This window comes from Ascaphus truei, chromosome 3 (assembly GCF_040206685.1).
Source record: "Ascaphus truei isolate aAscTru1 chromosome 3, aAscTru1.hap1, whole genome shotgun sequence".
NCBI lineage: Eukaryota > Metazoa > Chordata > Amphibia > Anura > Ascaphidae > Ascaphus > Ascaphus truei.
In genome coordinates this window covers 14,017,164-14,033,928 of record NC_134485.1, presented here as the reverse complement: position 1 = coordinate 14,033,928, position 16,765 = coordinate 14,017,164, and the positions used below count along the sequence as shown (strand labels likewise).

Below are 16,765 nucleotides of genomic sequence, written 5' to 3'. Positions count from 1 at the left end.
GTCCCTGGACCTACACTCCCAGCTAGCGGGCACCAGGAACAGTCCTAGCTCTTCCGTTACTCTCTGGTAGAGTAAGGGGAACAGTCTCCCACCGCTCCCCTAAGAGAGGGCATACAGTATGCAGAGCCCTGCACACTGATCAAGGGTAGACTATGCCTCTCTCAAGGTAGAGGCAGACTGATTAAATTGAGGAAGTGCAACCCTTTAAGTACAGATCCAGCAGGAACCAGCCCCTTGCCCCTGATTGGACACCAGGCCCTTCTGTGTGACTCACTGAGCTGCAGAGGTGTGGGGAAAACCCATGATTACTCCTGTCAACCTGCCCTTATCAGGGATTATGCCAGGAGGGCAGACTGATAGCCCAAAGCCAGCCAGGGCTACACAGATGTATGGCTCTGTAATTGGTATATAATTCCCTAGTTAATGATTAACCCGGTGGGGCCAATGTTACAGGTGTGGGACCCATAACGTGCATTTCCAAACGTCAGTCGCTATTGAGTGAGACACATAAAGGTCACTTAATAACTTTCCTGGCTGCAAAACTGGTGTAAAAAAATGTAAATAGATGTGTGTGTTTCTTCCCTCCCCGAAGTCCTCTGGATGCCTAGTCTCTACTCATATGTATCTGTCTCTCTCTCTCTCTGTCTCGCTCTGTCTCTGTCTCAAGGGGTAGAGATATAGAGGGGGGAGAGGAATAGAGGAGAGAGAATAAGAAGGGGAGAGAAATAGAGGGGAGAGTATTAGAAGGGGGAGAGAAATAGAGGGGAAAGTATGAGGGGGCGAGTGAGGTGGGTAAGAGAAAGGGGGTGGCTCACAATTCCACCGACACGGGGTGGGGTCTTTTGGTGAAAACTCTAGTCCTGAGCCGCAGGAAAACTGTCAGTGGCTGTGCCTGCCATTGAAGGAGTTAAGGCTCCATCTACAACCAGTTGATCAGAAGAGCACTACCGTGCAGCCTGGAATTGGGTGCAGTGGGAGCTGTTGTGTATGAAGTGCTCAGCAGAGCCGAATTCTCCAGGACCCGTCAGGGAACGGTTAGCACTGATCCGCTTGCGCTCCTCCCAGGCTTATTTTTTTTGCAGATGAACAGCAGGTTTGTTTTGCAGGGGAGAGATTAATCGGTTGGGTGGTAAAAAAAAAAAAAACCCACAAAATGAGAAAATGGAGCTTCAATTAATATTCATTTCAGATTATGATTTTTCGCCTCTTCCTTCTGCTGCGTAACTAATGCAGCCGCAAGGATTTCTAATCCGAATAAAGCAGGCAACACAGAGGCTTGTATTAGGGTCTCTTTTATAAGGGGAGCAGCTGCCTTGGGAATGGGATTCACACATATCCCCTTCCCTGCAACCCGTAGTTGGGGGACATCAGGGACCCCAGGCATGTGAGTCCGTGATTATACCAAAATCGTCCCGCGGCATCGCGTGGTGCGACGCCACGCGGCTGAAAAACAAATTGCAGCAATCCAATTAAAGCTAACATACCGCCTGGAACTGCAGGGCGGCAGACTGGATAGCAGACATGAGAATTTGTTTTGAGCAGGCGACCGACCGCGTCATGTGAACGGTTACAGCCAATGAGGGTGAACCGTCTCCCTGACTCCTCCGGCTGCCGCCTGGCTTCGGTTCACTTGCTGCTTTGCCGGATCGCAGCGGTGACGTCACCAAATCGCGCTGCCGCCCAGCCGGAGCTGGTATTATCGCAGCCTTACACGTAAAACATTCCGCTGCGATGGGACCTAAAGAGGCCATTTCTTTCTGCATATGCGGTACCAAGATCTTTATCGGTACATTGCCATCCGTGTACTTTACACTTCGCAGCAGTGATTCATGCAACTAAATAATAGACATTATGGGAATAAGCATTTCAAACATAATAATTAAACATTAGGAAAAGGAGCCCCTGCCCTGAGAAGCTTACAATCTAAGGCCCAGCACCACAACGAGTGTTATGCTTCGGCGAGCTAGTACTCCCATTCATATGAATGGGATCTGATGCGTACTAACGTTTATCACCCTTTTGTGGATCTCGGCCTACGTGGTATGTAAGGTGAACTTAAAGAGACCGTGGGACAGTGTGACGGTAAGTGCCTGTGCAAGGGAGGAGGGTGTTAGACCAATTTAGAGGTGATGTTTGATACTGGCCTTGAAGGTGGAGAGAGAAGGTGCATGGTAGGTATTTGAATGAAGAGCATTCACGAGGTGCGGGGCAGTAAGGGACAAAGGTTTTAGGCAGGAGAGGGCTTTATATACAAAGGAAGAAGACAAAAGACATCCTTGGGCAGAAAGCAAGAGGATGAGCGGAGATATATAGAGCAATAAGGAGGGCAGAGGAATGTATAGCATTGGAAAAGAGAAGTAGAATTTTATAACTGTAACCCCTCTCCTAAACGGTTACAAACATGCTATTGTATGCTGGGCCCCACCCATGGTTGCTATGGCGATCCGGACGTCACTGAGGGGTAAGGAGGAGGGACTATTCTAGAAGGTTACGTTCCAGGAGGACATGAGGAGAGGAGCCTTGGGGAGAATAGATAGGTAATGCATATAATGCACCCCAATGTAATCACCCTAGAAGCCGGGCAGGGAGGGTTACATAAATAATACAGGACTTAATGGGAAGCCAAGAGTGGGATTTCAGCAGGAGAGAAGGAGGTCAGAGTTGCTGGGGTGAAGTGATTCTAGCAGCAGCGTTTAAGATAGATTATAGGGAAGAAAGTTGAGGGAAAAGAAGGTCACAGTAGTCAAGCTGGGAGTGAATAAGAGCAGGTGAAGAGTTTTGCAGTAGAGTGAAAGAGGAAACGGCTTATCTTCGAAATGCTAGGGGGGGGGAGGAATTGGCAGGTTTTAGCAACAGTAAAAATGTGAGAAAAGGATGTTTGGGTGGAATTAAAGCTGCAGTTCAGGCAATATCCTGCATGTGTGTTTTTTTTTAATAAATCTGTTCTGTAGTAAGAAAAAATACTTTTAGCATTTTCTGTTTTTAAAAAAACAACTTTGAAAGACCAATTTTCTTGTATTCTATATTAACAGCCATTTGCTAAGGCACAGCCCCTTCATGTCCTGTCACAAGCCCTGGCACATCCCTTTGTCAGACCTGCCCTCCCTCTAGCTCATGTCAGTGCAGGAGTGCTCATGAATATTCATGAGCTTCCACTGAGAGAAAGAAGCAGAAGAAAAACCGATCCCTTCACTAATTATGTCACCAAATTAAATTTTGCCTATCAATACATGGAGAACAAATTGACCTGCAGCTATACAGTTCTTTAGGTAATTAGAGATTGCACACATGAAACTATTGAAGTAAAAAAAAAAATTAAAAAAAAAAAAAAAAGACTGAACTGCAGCTTTAAATGTTACACCAAGACAGCGTGTTTGTGATAGTGGGTGCTTGAAAGTGACGCTAACAGTAAATGAGAAGGGGAATAGGAACAAGCTTGGGAGGAAGTATGAGGAGCATACTACTTACCTACTGTCATGCAAGGAGTGTAAAGAAATTGACAATCTTCATCAACAGACTGACGATCCCTTTAGAACACCCAAAGATTTCAGTGAATTATTTTCTATGGAGTAGATATAATCCTTTAAAAATGTTGAAGGAAAACCTCTATTGCAATAGGATTATGGCATTATTTTGTGAGCTCTGCCACTGAGGCTGCAAAGAACTACTTCCGAGGCAAAGCTGGCAATCATTATGGGAAGTCCTTGAATTTTGCATTTTATTCCCTCCCAATGGTTATTATCAGAGATCACATGTATTAGATGTTTAATAATAACTTTATTTCATATAGCGCCTTTCTCCCAATGGGATTCAAAGCGCATCACAATTACAGTATAGGGCGCGGTACGCAGCACATAGGAATATACCTGACACGGTCTCTGCCCAGATGAGTTTATAATCTACGTTTTTGGTACCTGAGGCACAGGGAGATAAAGTGACTTGCCCACGGTCACTGACACCGGGAATTGAACCAAGTCCTGACTCATACTTAGGAGCCTATTCTAGTAGCTTTGATAAAATGACTGCCAAATGGAACGGTGTGGCATGACCCTATCTCACGGTCTGACATTTGTGTTACCACGGTATTCAGAAAGAATCAGGAAGAATTATCGCAAGTCACAAACCGTGAAGTAGGAAAATGCCAAAATCACTCGGCGTAGCAGTGACCTTATCTCAGCTTCGCTGTGATCCTCCCGCAGTCTGTAAGAGCTACACAGAGAGACCTGGATCTCCCTCCACAGCTTTTACAGGCTATCACAGTGTTTTTATAAAAATTTAATAACACAGTATTGTAGCAGGGGGTCTCTGGAGTGAACCCCGTTAATTTCAGGTCCGGGGACCCACTGCTTCCCGAGATACAGGCCCCCGGTATGGGGTGTCGGTATCTCCTGTGCGTTTCAATGTCCCAGTCACGTGACGCGGGATATTTAAAACATACCCATATTGGGGTTATCTTTGATCCCATTGAGCGCGTAGGTAACCAATGGCAATCAATGGGTGTATTGTTTAGTATTGTGTTTCAATTTTTCTTGTGGGTAGCAATGGTGGGTGAAGGTGGTATTTTGGCGGTCGTGGGTGTTTATGCCTACTTGAGGGTAGCGGGAGCGGTTAACCCTTTCATTACCTTAGCAGTAGTAATCGCTAAGGTAATGAAGGCGTTAACTCCTCCTGCAACCCTCCCGTAAGGCCCAAACACCCACCATGGGCCAAATACCACCTTCACCCTCCCCTGCTACCTGCAATAAACTGGGCACTGGTATTTAACCCCTTCATTGCCTTAGCGGCTAGCTACTAAGTAATAAAGCTGGCTGTAAATGTATTTTTATTACATAGGATAGAAGCAGGGGGTCTCCGGAGCTGGTATTAATGCGGGTCAGCTCCGGAGACGCCCGGCTTCAATCCCATGCAGTAAAAATATTTTTTTTCCCCGAAGTCCTATCGCAAATCTTATCTCGTCACCCTTGTGGTAGCGAGATGAGATTTGCAACTTGCTGCAAGTTGAGAGCCTCGATGATTTCATCGAGCTACTAGAAAAGGGGGATTTCATCAGAAACGCCAGTTGGCTCTTTATGAGTTCCCGCTCGGTGTCTCTGGGCGGGAGCGAGACCGCTCGGGGAGTTGCACTTCCCGGGACGATTTTGGCAGCTTATCGAAGCTTTCTAAAAAAACAACATTGCCAAATCATTCGAGAAGTGCTCACAATCCTCAATGACTTCGCGATCGAAGTTTGTTGAATAGGCTACTTACTGTCAGCTGTTTACACAGTCAGTACTCACCGAGCCACTCCTTGTCCTAAGATATCACTGGCACTTATTCCAAATAGTTTCGTGTGTATTAAAATGCACGAGGCCACCAATATGGGAGAAAAAGGATCAGACGTGCGATCCCTCATCACAGGCCGAGCTGCGAATCTCTGCAATTGCGCCTACAATCCCTTGCACGGGCATCAATGACATAATAGACAGGATTTAACATCGATTTTAGTCAATCTTTTCAGTGTCCTCCAAAGAACAACGACAAACAAGTTGCAATGATTGGGATTTCTAAGGTGGCTAAATGTATGAGACACTGAGTGAAGGAAAAGGAGCTGTGGTAAAGGAAGGACCTTCAGAGATGGGGAAGGTGACCAGCGGAGAACCTCGGGGATCTGCTCTGGGACCAGGGCTCCTTTCTTTAATGTCTTTATTAGAGATATTACACATCTTATTTTTGGTTTTTTTTGCAGAATACACCAAGATTTGCAACAGGATTGGCACTCTAGGGTGGGATAAACAAAATTATTAATGATTTAGGAAGATCAGAGGACTAGTCAGGAGAGTGACAATTACTTTTTAATGCCAACAAGTGCAAAAAAAAAGGCACTTTGGTGACAAACATCCAAAAGCAGAATAAAGGATTAATGACACTATAATGTCAACTACTACAAATGAAAGGGACGCGGGAGTCATTATTTCAGCAGATTTAAAAGTAGGCGAGCAATGGAACAAAGCAATGGGATTAGCCAGCAGGATGCGGGCTTGTATAGGGAGAGGTATGAGCAGTAGTAAATTAGAGATGTCACTTTATAGATCATTGGTGAGACGTCGCCTAGAGTACTGTGTTACTTCTGGAGATAATATATCAGGAAGGACATAAATAAATGTACAGATTTGTTTTTTAAAGAAGGGCTAAAATGGTGAACAGTCTACACCAGGGGGGCTCAAATCCAGTCCTCAAGCCCCTCCCCCCCAACAGGTCAGGTTTTCACGATATCCCTGCTTCATCCCAGGAGGCTCAATCAGAGGCTCAGTCAAAGACTGAGCCTCTAATTGAGCTAAAAACCTGACCTGCGGGGTGAGGGGGGGGGTTGGGGGGGGCTTGTGGACTGGAGTTGAGCATCCCTGCTCTATGTCATAAAACTTAAGAGGAGAGACGGTTGGACATTAATATGTCCGGCTAACAAAAGAAGGGAGATTGAAATACGGTGGAAACTTTGAAATACATAAAGGTTTTCAACAAGTTACATGGGGGAAGCATCATTCAGAGAAAGAGAAGTGTTTGAACAAGAGGTCATGCTCTGAAGCGGGAGGGTGGCAGCCAAGGGGAAGTACTTCTTTATAGAAAGGGTGGAGGCTTATACTGGAAGGTAATTAAACATGCTTGTATCTTACGGGTTTGAGGTTTTACAGCAGACAGAAAAATGGGTAAATTTGGTGGGATGAAGGGGATTTGATCCACTGTCAAATTCTAAGTTTCTATATTTTTTAGGCATCAAAGAGAGATGTGTCGGCTTCAAGCCCGACTTCAAAGAATACCCATTGCGAGGGAAGAAAATAAAATATTCCACGTTTCACTGTTACTGTTTCAGCCTGGCTGATTGCTCTTTGTTACGGAAGCTGCTCTTCCCTTTAGTAATTAGACAAAATTAATTCCCTGATATCATCACCCATTCTGGGAATGATCGTGGTACCACAGGGATGACCATTCATGACACCAAAGTTAACATGTGCTTCCATATTGTCGCTAAACATAGTATGGTAATTCCATTTTCATCCTATGTGGGACTTAGTACCTTTTTAAAGTAGCAATCTGTACTACAACATTTTTTATTATGTGGGACCTGGAGGGTTTCCCAGCGCATGACCAGCCCAAGATACCACAAGTTCAGAAGATCTTCATCATTGTCCTGGCATTTATGGAGAACAATACGGCTCGCAGCTACAGATCATCATTAACATGCAACGTTCCACTTATTGATTGCCTCGGCCATGTAAGGCTTATGGAAATGTCTAGATAAACAAAGATGAATATCTTCTGCTCGTTGGTGAGACCACAGAAGACCACTTTGGGGGTTTACAATTACTCCGGTGCTGAAAAGGTACAGTATACGGTATACGTGCAAGAGATTTAAGGGTGGAATCCCTCCTAGGTCCAATCTAGGTGACTAATATGTTTGTTTGTTTGTTTTTAACAAAAATCAGACACCAACAATGTTTTATAAATTGGTATTTTTTAATTGTTTTGTAAACATGGTAATGGGTTTGAACTTCTCTGGCTACTTCCTTTTGTATGATATCCTCATGTACAGAATGTGAGTTGCATATTATCAGGCTCTCCCTCTCCTCCCTCTATTCCCCCCTGTAAGGACAGTGTGGGCGGTAGGTCACATACACTCTTGGCTGACAAAGATTCCCTCGTTCAGAGTCCTCAGTGAAAAGAAGCTTAGTCTTAATTTCCAAAGAAATCAAAACAGCAGTTTGCTTTAAGTATCATTTCATTAATTTAGGGAAGGCAATTACATTGTTACTTTGTTTTCAGAATGCACCATTAAAGTATATAATGTTCAGTAAATTAGGAGGATTATCTGAAAAATCCCAGAAGGCTGGCCATTCCCAACCAAGATTTAAGAAACTTGTCGTGCATTAAGATAATACACCCCATGTTCGGATAAAGTTGCCTTGAGACCCCTTTTAGGCATGACCGCTGGGGGCTAGGCTCTCCTCCAAACAACCCACCTTTTTGGCATCAGTACTCCCTTCCCCTTTCCCCACTCTTACCGGCTGATGGTGCATCCGTGGGAGGTTATTTAGGGGCCTGGGCAGGGGCGGGAGATCATTCCATGCCCTGCCAATAAAGTCTCACCCACCCTTCCCCTTTGATATGATATTATTGTGTTTGATGTTTGCACTTGTTACATTTATGAACAAAATAAAAATAAAGAAGAAGGAGAAGAGGTGACAGAGGAAAAGAGTAAAAAATCCTCTAATATGTGTCCATCCCTTTTGAAGGGGGAACTTTGAGGTGTGTTGCCTCTGTTGCGGCGGCGGGGGGAGGGATAAGTGCACTTTAACCTTGCCAGGTGGGGTTGGTAAAGCCCTATGGTGGCGGTGATTGGGCAGGGCTCATTGTAATGTGGGTTCCTGGGGCCCATTCTCGTAAAACGGTCAGCCTTATTGGAGAACGGCATTTTCTGTCTAAAGTACCATTCGTTTCTTTTCTTAGTCACGTTGTCACGCCAGTCACTTTTCTGTGCTTTGATAAAGCGCTGTTCTAGCTTGAAACGTGTTAGAGGAACTTGTCCTCCGCTGTTTGTATTGTGTGTCCATTAAATCTTTTTTTATTAGCTCTCAGCTTTGCAGCCCTCATTTGTGCCAGCTGTGCACTACCATTTATTCTCTTCTCATCGTCTCCTTTGTTTCACTATATCATGTGATGTTAAGTATTCAATACAAGCTGTGGCCTTTGTACCTCCAGACTTTGTTTTGTGTTTATTTATTATGTGTATTATTATGAGTGTATGTATATATATATATATATATATATATATTTTTTTTTATATATATATATATTTATATATATATGTGAGTACTTCAGTATTATTGGGTCATTTTTGGGCTTAATATAGATTAGAAAAGATAGGTACAAGCATACCCCGCATTAACGTACGCAATGGGACCGGAGCATGTATGTAAAGCGAAAATGTACTTAAAGTGAAGCACTACCTTTTTCCCACTTATCGATACATGTTCTGTACTGCAATCGTCATATACGTGCATAACTGATGTAAATAACACATGTGTAATAGGCTCTATAGTCTCCCCGCTTGCGCACAGCTTGGGTACAAGTAGGGAGCTGGTATTGCTGTTCAGGAAGTGCTGACAGGCGCATGCGTGAGCTGCCGTTTGCCTATTGAGCGAGATGTACTTACTCGCGAGTGTACTTAAAGTGAGTGTCCTTAAACCGGGGTATGCCTGTATTAGGTGGCATTGCTCTAATCCCTGCAATGTGCAGTCCTACAGCATTGTTAGATCATGGTTGGACATTCTGTGTGAACACTGGTGTAGTGAAAAAAATCGCATGTTAACCTTGTGTTCTTTGTGAGAGCACAAATAATTAAGCAGAAACACGGAGAGCCAAAATGACTGTGTGTTTTTTAAGCAGCTGGATAACTTGCAGAGAAATGATCTATCCCTCAGTGCTCCTACGGGGAACTGAAGAAAATGCAACTTTTAAAAACTCTGTTCACGCTGTGGCCATCAATTATTTATTTTTCAGTCCTACAGCGTCAAAGGTAAAACATTAGTTTTCAGGCTTTATACATTTTACTGAAGTTTCTATGGCAGATAACATTGATGCCAGCTGAGTTTCATTGATTCACAAGAAAGAAAAAAAACCCAGCAGAAGACATATATTCCTGCATCCAATCACATGAGTATATGTGTATATGCGTAACCCTCCTCAATGGGGTTAACAGGTTGCTGTGTAGGAGTTAAAAGCGGGATAGTGTGTTCTGGGCCCCACCATGTGTTACCATGGGGATACTGATGTCAGAATGGATATATAAGAGTGGGGGAAGGGTCTGGAAGTCAGGTTCCCGGAGGACAAGAGGAGAGGAGCCTCGGGGAGATTAGATAACGATGTTCATAAAGAAATAGCACAGACCAGGCCCCGTTTTATTATGCTGCAGAAAGGGACAATGCCCCTTTAAGTTAGGATCCTAGAAGAAAGTTAATGGAGGGATGAATATCTAAGGGAGAAGAAAACGGCATGCCACAGAGGGCCTCAGGAAAGAGGGCTCCCGGGTGTCGGCGGATCGGCTCTAACTGCGGATTTGCATTCCTGTATGGAAGTGGCAGTTGCATTCCTGTATGGAAGTGGCAGTTCCCAAACAGGCCAATGGTATTGGGTGACTTGAGAAGGACCAGCCAGTATTACCGTATGGGCCTAGTGTAACCGGAGTAATACCGATGATGATCCGAAAGTAGCAAAGTGGGGGCCGGGTCCCACAACTAATTAGAACTACTAAGTGAACACAACTCCATGCGAGTGTTAAGAGTGGGCACTAACGGAAACGCCATATTCATGTGCGTCTGTTATAAAAACACAGCACAACATTGTCAATATGTGTACGAGCGGACCCCGTGCCTGGGGACACCAATAAAAGACAGTGGTACTACAAAAATTCCCGGTGCCCATTATTATATATCCTTGCTACCTCATCACCCCGCCGAAGCCGGCACCTTGGGTCAAGGTAATCCATGTGGAGTAGCAAAACATTGCACAATATATATAAAGTATAGTGTGCAATATATATAAAAACAAAGGTTGGGATGTGAGGATGTTTCTTTTTTTGATAAGTTGTGTATTTTTATATCTGTATTGCACAAGGGAACCCTTGATGTAGCGACTCTTGGGATGAACTCCAGTACAGCTTTACACACAGCAGCATTAATATTATCTTGGCTGGCAAATGTCTTTCTGCCTTTAAAATTGAGGGACTGTAACGTACGGATGTGCTGTGGCGTGACTGTCCTCCGTCACGCTACCCGTGCCTGCCATCTCTCGACAGACCACCGCCACCCTTTCTTTAATAAGGAGAGAAAGCCACGGCTGAGAGATTCCTCTCCGGTAGCTTTTCTCCTTTCCGCGGTGTGGCTCTGGGAACACAGAACTGTACCGAGCTGCATACACGGTCACAACTACAGATGAAGCCTACATTATTTCCCACGTGACCACGGCAAAGAAAGCCATTCTTCATGCAGCTGCGGCCATAGGGAAAATAAGTCCGGCTACATTCTGTGCAGAAGAATACGTTCGTATTGACTGCCACCGTCTTCAAGTGACTCTTTAAGTCCATAAAAGTAAAGGCGGCATGTCCTTACCCACGCCTCGGCAGATCAGGGATCGGCATGTACTTAACTGTGAGGAGACAGAAAATTGTGCCGACTGTCGACCAGGAAAGCAGAGAAATAGAAAAGACGCAGCTCGTCAAGGCTGCATGGGGCCCGGCGAGGCATGCCAGGGCCGCGAGGCATCAGTAATGAGAACTGGAGAGAGGAAGAGCCCCGGCTACAGCAGCAGCTCAATAATTAATCAAAGCTGAAATTCTTCTTAATGAAAGCAAAGACAGGGGAAGAGGGGGGGGGGGAGGGGGGAGAGAAGCACAAAATGTAACATTTAAGCAGACGTGGAGCTGAAAGTGACTAAAGCATCAATCACGCCTTACATTTGTAGGGTACACCCCTGGGGGGGGGGTGGTGGGAGGGGGGTACACATCCATATGTATTAACCCCTGCAAAGCAATGTATTTCGGGTTCTCTATCAACTGAAAGGTTAATGCTTAATGGGTCCATAATGCATTGTTTTGTAATGTATTATAGGTCCCTGCAGTGCTGATGTTGTTCATTCACACTGAGCCAGCACGAGCACAAAGACATATTAAAGGCGATGTATCATGCTTTCAGCCTGGGAGCTTTCCTTTTAAAATAATGTTGAGTGCCATATTAAAATGATATCTCATAAACAAGCTTATTACATTTGGCCTTTTTTCCTGCTTGATTCATAGGTTAGAAACTTGTTGATGCAATTTTCAAACAGGCCTGATGCGTTAACCAGCTACTTGGGGTTTCTGCCTTTCCAGACAGAATTTTGTGAGCAACAACAAAACGTCCTTTGACCAGAACTTGATACATCCTTTAATATTATCATTTCAATTAAACAACTGGGTCCATATTCGATTATACTGTATTTCCTGTTCCATAAGACACTTCCAATCCCGGAAGATACCTTACTCAATACCACCAAGTCATTGGATGACTGCCAGCGCTGGAAAGTGTTGCTTAGGAAATATGGTCCCTATCACTTTAAAACCCATCTCATTGCTTTACATGGTCAGCTGACACACCGCTCCCAGCTTGGTCATTGTATTGAAATCACTTGAACACTGAACAATCATATGGATGTCATTTCCGGCAGTGGTTTCGTTAGTAGCCACACGTTTTTTGGATAGGCAACATTTTGGGTGGATTTGGATCCGCTTCATATGCGAGCATACACGGAGAGGAGACAGGGGGCACACATCTGCCCTAAATCACAGGACCACTTAAGAGAAAATCCCTTCCCACCTATTTGGGGGAGTACAATTTATGACAAGACATCCAGAAGAGGCTATCGAGTCAAGAAATGCACCCTACATCTATCCATCTCGAACATTGCAAGGCCTGCAAGATATATCACTCACTCACACAAAACTGTTTAACTATTTAACTCACCTCTATTTTTTGGGGGGCGTCAGTTTTTAGAGGAATAAACTTTGCTAAATTCCTTTGGATTTTGGAGAGAATAAATCAGGGGTGCTTAACTCCAATCCTCCACCCCCCACCTCCTTCCCCCTTCCCCCAACTGCTCAGGTTTTCAGGATATTCCAGCTTCAGCACAGGTGGCCCAATCACAGGCTCAGTCCAAGACTGAACCTCTGAGCCACCAGTGCTGAAGCAGGGACTGATTGAGACACTTGTGCTGAAGCAGGGATATCCTGAAAACCTAACCTGTTGGGGTGCTTGAAGACTGGAGTTGAGCACCCCTGGTGTAGGTGGCTGAAGGTGCATTATTATACTCAGCACTAAGTTAGTATTTGACAATAGGTTCCTTTGGGTTTACCAAAATAACTCATTGTTGTATAAAGAGCAGAAGATCAGCAACAATAGGGTTTTAAACCCAATAACACAATAAGATGCATCTTGCCCTATGATACAGGGTGCCTTTTAAATAAACCCTACTTTAGTCATAAAGGAGTGTGTGCGCTGTGTCTTGGAACCAGAAAGTTTGGCTAAAGGAGAAAATGTAATAAATACCTGTGACCTAAAGGCTGTTTGTTATAGTATAATGAACAGTTCAGCAAGCATAACTGCAGCGCCATGTAATCATTTAGAGAAAATGCCTGCAAAAAAACTGTGACAGAGCGCGGAGAAATCATTACAGACCTTGCCAAGCTGCCTGATCTATCCGCCATCCTTTATCACTTACAGTAAAGAGCCATTCGTGCTAGATAGCTCCACAGCCAGGTTTTAGTTATATAGGTTTATGAGAAAGGCAGGTAAAGCACATCAACCTGATCTTTACTACTGTCAATCTGGATAAAGGAGCCAGGCAGGAGGCTGAGGCAATGCACTAAAGTTAGGATTCGGTGTGATAACAGGCAGAATGCAGAATTTACTATAGCAGTTTTCATATGCAAATCCATAGCCCAGCTGTCAAAGTCCAAGAACCCACTGACATTTTAAAGTAATAATTTGGAGTCCAATGCGTAGAAGTATCTCTTATCTGCGCGATGTGTTTGAAGCTTGCCGGGCTTTCTTGACTTCAAAATGACATTAAGAAAGTCATTTAGAATGTGCGTCTCTTAATCGGAGTTTAGCAATGTGTTCCAGCGATATCGCCCCACTTGTATGTGGAGATGGGCAAACGAACCCGTCTGAATCCGATCCCCAGATTTTCTCGGTCAAATTTGATCCGCGGACTGAAATCCGCCATCAGATTACTTAAGTGTAAAGCCGCCTGGTTTCTTCAAAATCCGTCGTTGGGTCTCAGCCGCTCGGATTTTAAGAATCTGTCGATAGATTCAATTTACCTCCGAATCCGCAGGATGTCTTTACTTTTTGATTTTTATATACTGCTCCCATAATAATTCCATCTGACGGATTCTGATTCCATCTGACGGATTCAAATTCCATCTTACGGATTCTGATTCTATCTGACGGATTCTGATTCCATCTGACAAATTCTGAGTCCATCTGACGGATTCTGAGTCCATCTGACGGATTCTGATTCCATCTGACGGATTCTGAGTCCATCTGATGGATTCTGAGTCCATCTGACGGATTCTGATTCCATCTGACGGATTCTGAGACCATGTCACGGATTCTGATTCCATCTGACGGATTCTGATTCCATCTGACGGATTCTGATTCCATCTGACGGATTCTGATTCCCTCTGACGGATTCTGAGTCCATCTGACGGATTCTGAGTCCATCTGACGGATTCTGATTCCATCTGACGGATTCTGATTCCATCTGACGGATTCTGATTCCATCTGACGGATTCTGATTCCATCTGACGGATTCTGAGTCCATCTGACGGATTCTGAGTCCATCTGACGGATTCTGATTCCATCTGACTGATTCTGAGTCCATCTGACGGATTCTGAGTCCATCTGATGGATTCTGATTCCATCTGACGGATTCTTAGTCCATCTGACGGATTCTGATTCCATCTGACGGAATCTGATTCCATCTGACGGATTCTGATTCCATCTGACGGATTCGGATTCCATCTGACGGATCCTGAGTCCATCTGACGGATTCTGATTCCATCTGACGGATTCGGATTCCATCTGACGGATTCTGAGTCCATCTGACGGATTCACATTCCATCTGACGGATCCTGATTCCATCTGACGGATTCTGATTCCATCTGACGGATTCTGATTCCATCTGATGGATTCTGATTCCATCTGACGGATTCTGATTCCATCTGACGGATTCTAAGTCCATCTGACGGATTCTGATTCCATCTGACGGATTCTGATTCCATCTGACGGATTCTGATTCCATCTGACGGATTCTGATTCCATCTGACGGATTCGGATTCCATCTGACGGATCCTGAGTCCATCTGACGGATTCTGATTCCATCTGACGGATTCGGATTCCATCTGACGGATTCTGAGTCCATCTGACGGATTCACATTCCATCTGACGGATCCTGATTCCATCTGACGGATTCTGATTCCATCTGACGGATTCTGATTCCATCTGATGGATTCTGATTCCATCTGACGGATTCTGATTCCATCTGACGGATTCTAAGTCCATCTGACGGATTCTGATTCCATCTGACGGATTCTGATTCCATCTGACGGATTCTGATTCCATCTGACGGATTCTGATTCCATCTGACGGATTCTGATTCCATCTGACGGATTCTGATTCCTTCTGACGGATTCTGATTCCATCTGACGGATTCTGATTCTATCTGACTGATTCTGAGTCCGTCTGACGGATTCTGATTCCACAATTCCCCATGACCAAAAAACTAGAGTTTTTCTCTTACTTCTTTTACTACTGTACTTTCTATCAGAGAAAATTATTCATTATATTTTTTATGGGCATTTTTTTCTTAACCATTGCTGGCAACGGGCAAATGTAGCACTTTCCTCATTACGTATGGCCAAATCGTATTCCCCTGTATATATTTAGTATTTTATATTACAAGCTATTTACCCTTTCACTGCCATCCCATAAAACCCCTGCAAATGCAGAATAAGCAGTGACATGTAATAGCAGCGTGCACTGTTCCTCCAGCCACAGGAAGAATCACTCTCTTTTCCCTCATTCTCTGAAATGAGGCCCAGTCTGCTACACTTCACATCAATTTATTACGGAGAATGAAAATAGGACAACACTACTGAAACAGGTGAAGATACAGATCACAGGTATACATGAGCAGCACCATCATCCTGATTCTTAATGCTGTGAAATCAATGGATTTGGAAATCCTATTATCTGTTCCCCGGTGGAACAGGCCGCGCAAAAAAAAAATACAAAAAATGCAACTGTTCTCTTTATCTGAAGTTTTCTTTCTTTTTAACATCTGTTCAAGTGTGAAATTACTATTGTCTACCCACAATGCACTCACATGGAGTCCTAACCTGGAGTCACAAGGTAAAAGATACAGTGAGCAAGGATGAATCTGTTAGGCCTGTAATATAGTGGGGGCGCTCTTGCTGTGCCGTGCGCATGTGAGGCAGTTATAATTGGCTGTGGTTAGCCAGCCATTGTATGCTAGGGCCGCGCGCGCGCAAACGGCAGTGAGCGTGGAGACGGGCGATAGTGGGGAAGACTCAAAAAATAAGTATTCACGCCGCTACCGCCGGTGTGTGTATGTGTGTATATGTGTGTGTGTGTGTGTGTGTGTGTGTGTGTGTGTGTGTGTGTGTGTGTGTGTGTGTGTGTGTGTGTGTGTGTGTACAATGTTAATAAATATTTTATTATTTTACCAACGTGTCTTTTTTTTAAATTTAAAAAATATATAATAAATTACACATTCATATATACAACCTGTCGCTCCCGGCAGCACGGACCACCATACACGCAAAAAGTGTGCGTCACGCGCACAGGCGCGCGCACCCGCATGCCCGCACCTACCATAGAATGTGCCTAAGGCTGCGGACATAGTAAGTTCTCCCGTGCACTTCTGCACGGAAGCAGGAGGGGGCGCACGTTGTGTGAGAAATCAGTTAAACGGAGGCGAATGTGGGGGAACCAGCTCCGTGACGCCCTTAGGCACGACCCTAGGAAAGCACCTGCTTTCCCACAGCCTCGGCACGCCTCAGCACGGGCGAAGGCACCATGACCCGAGCCTTAAGGAGCAATAGAGGAGGTTTAAGAGCACAAGTGCAAATGTATTATAACTGGGAGGCGGGGGCTTCTCTGGTTGAGGACCATTT

At 44.5% G+C, this 16,765-nt stretch overlaps 1 protein-coding gene across 1 annotated transcript in view; it reads right to left on the bottom strand.

The window, feature by feature from the left end:
• Positions 1 to 15,000: 15,000 nt before the first annotated feature.
• The window catches only part of LOC142490616 (uncharacterized), a 77,890-nt gene continuing 76,125 nt past the window's right edge, over positions 15,001 to 16,765 (bottom strand). Inside the window, 1 exon segment of the mRNA XM_075593033.1 lies at positions 15,001 to 15,321. Coding sequence (XP_075449148.1) covers positions 15,001 to 15,321 — 321 coding nt within the window.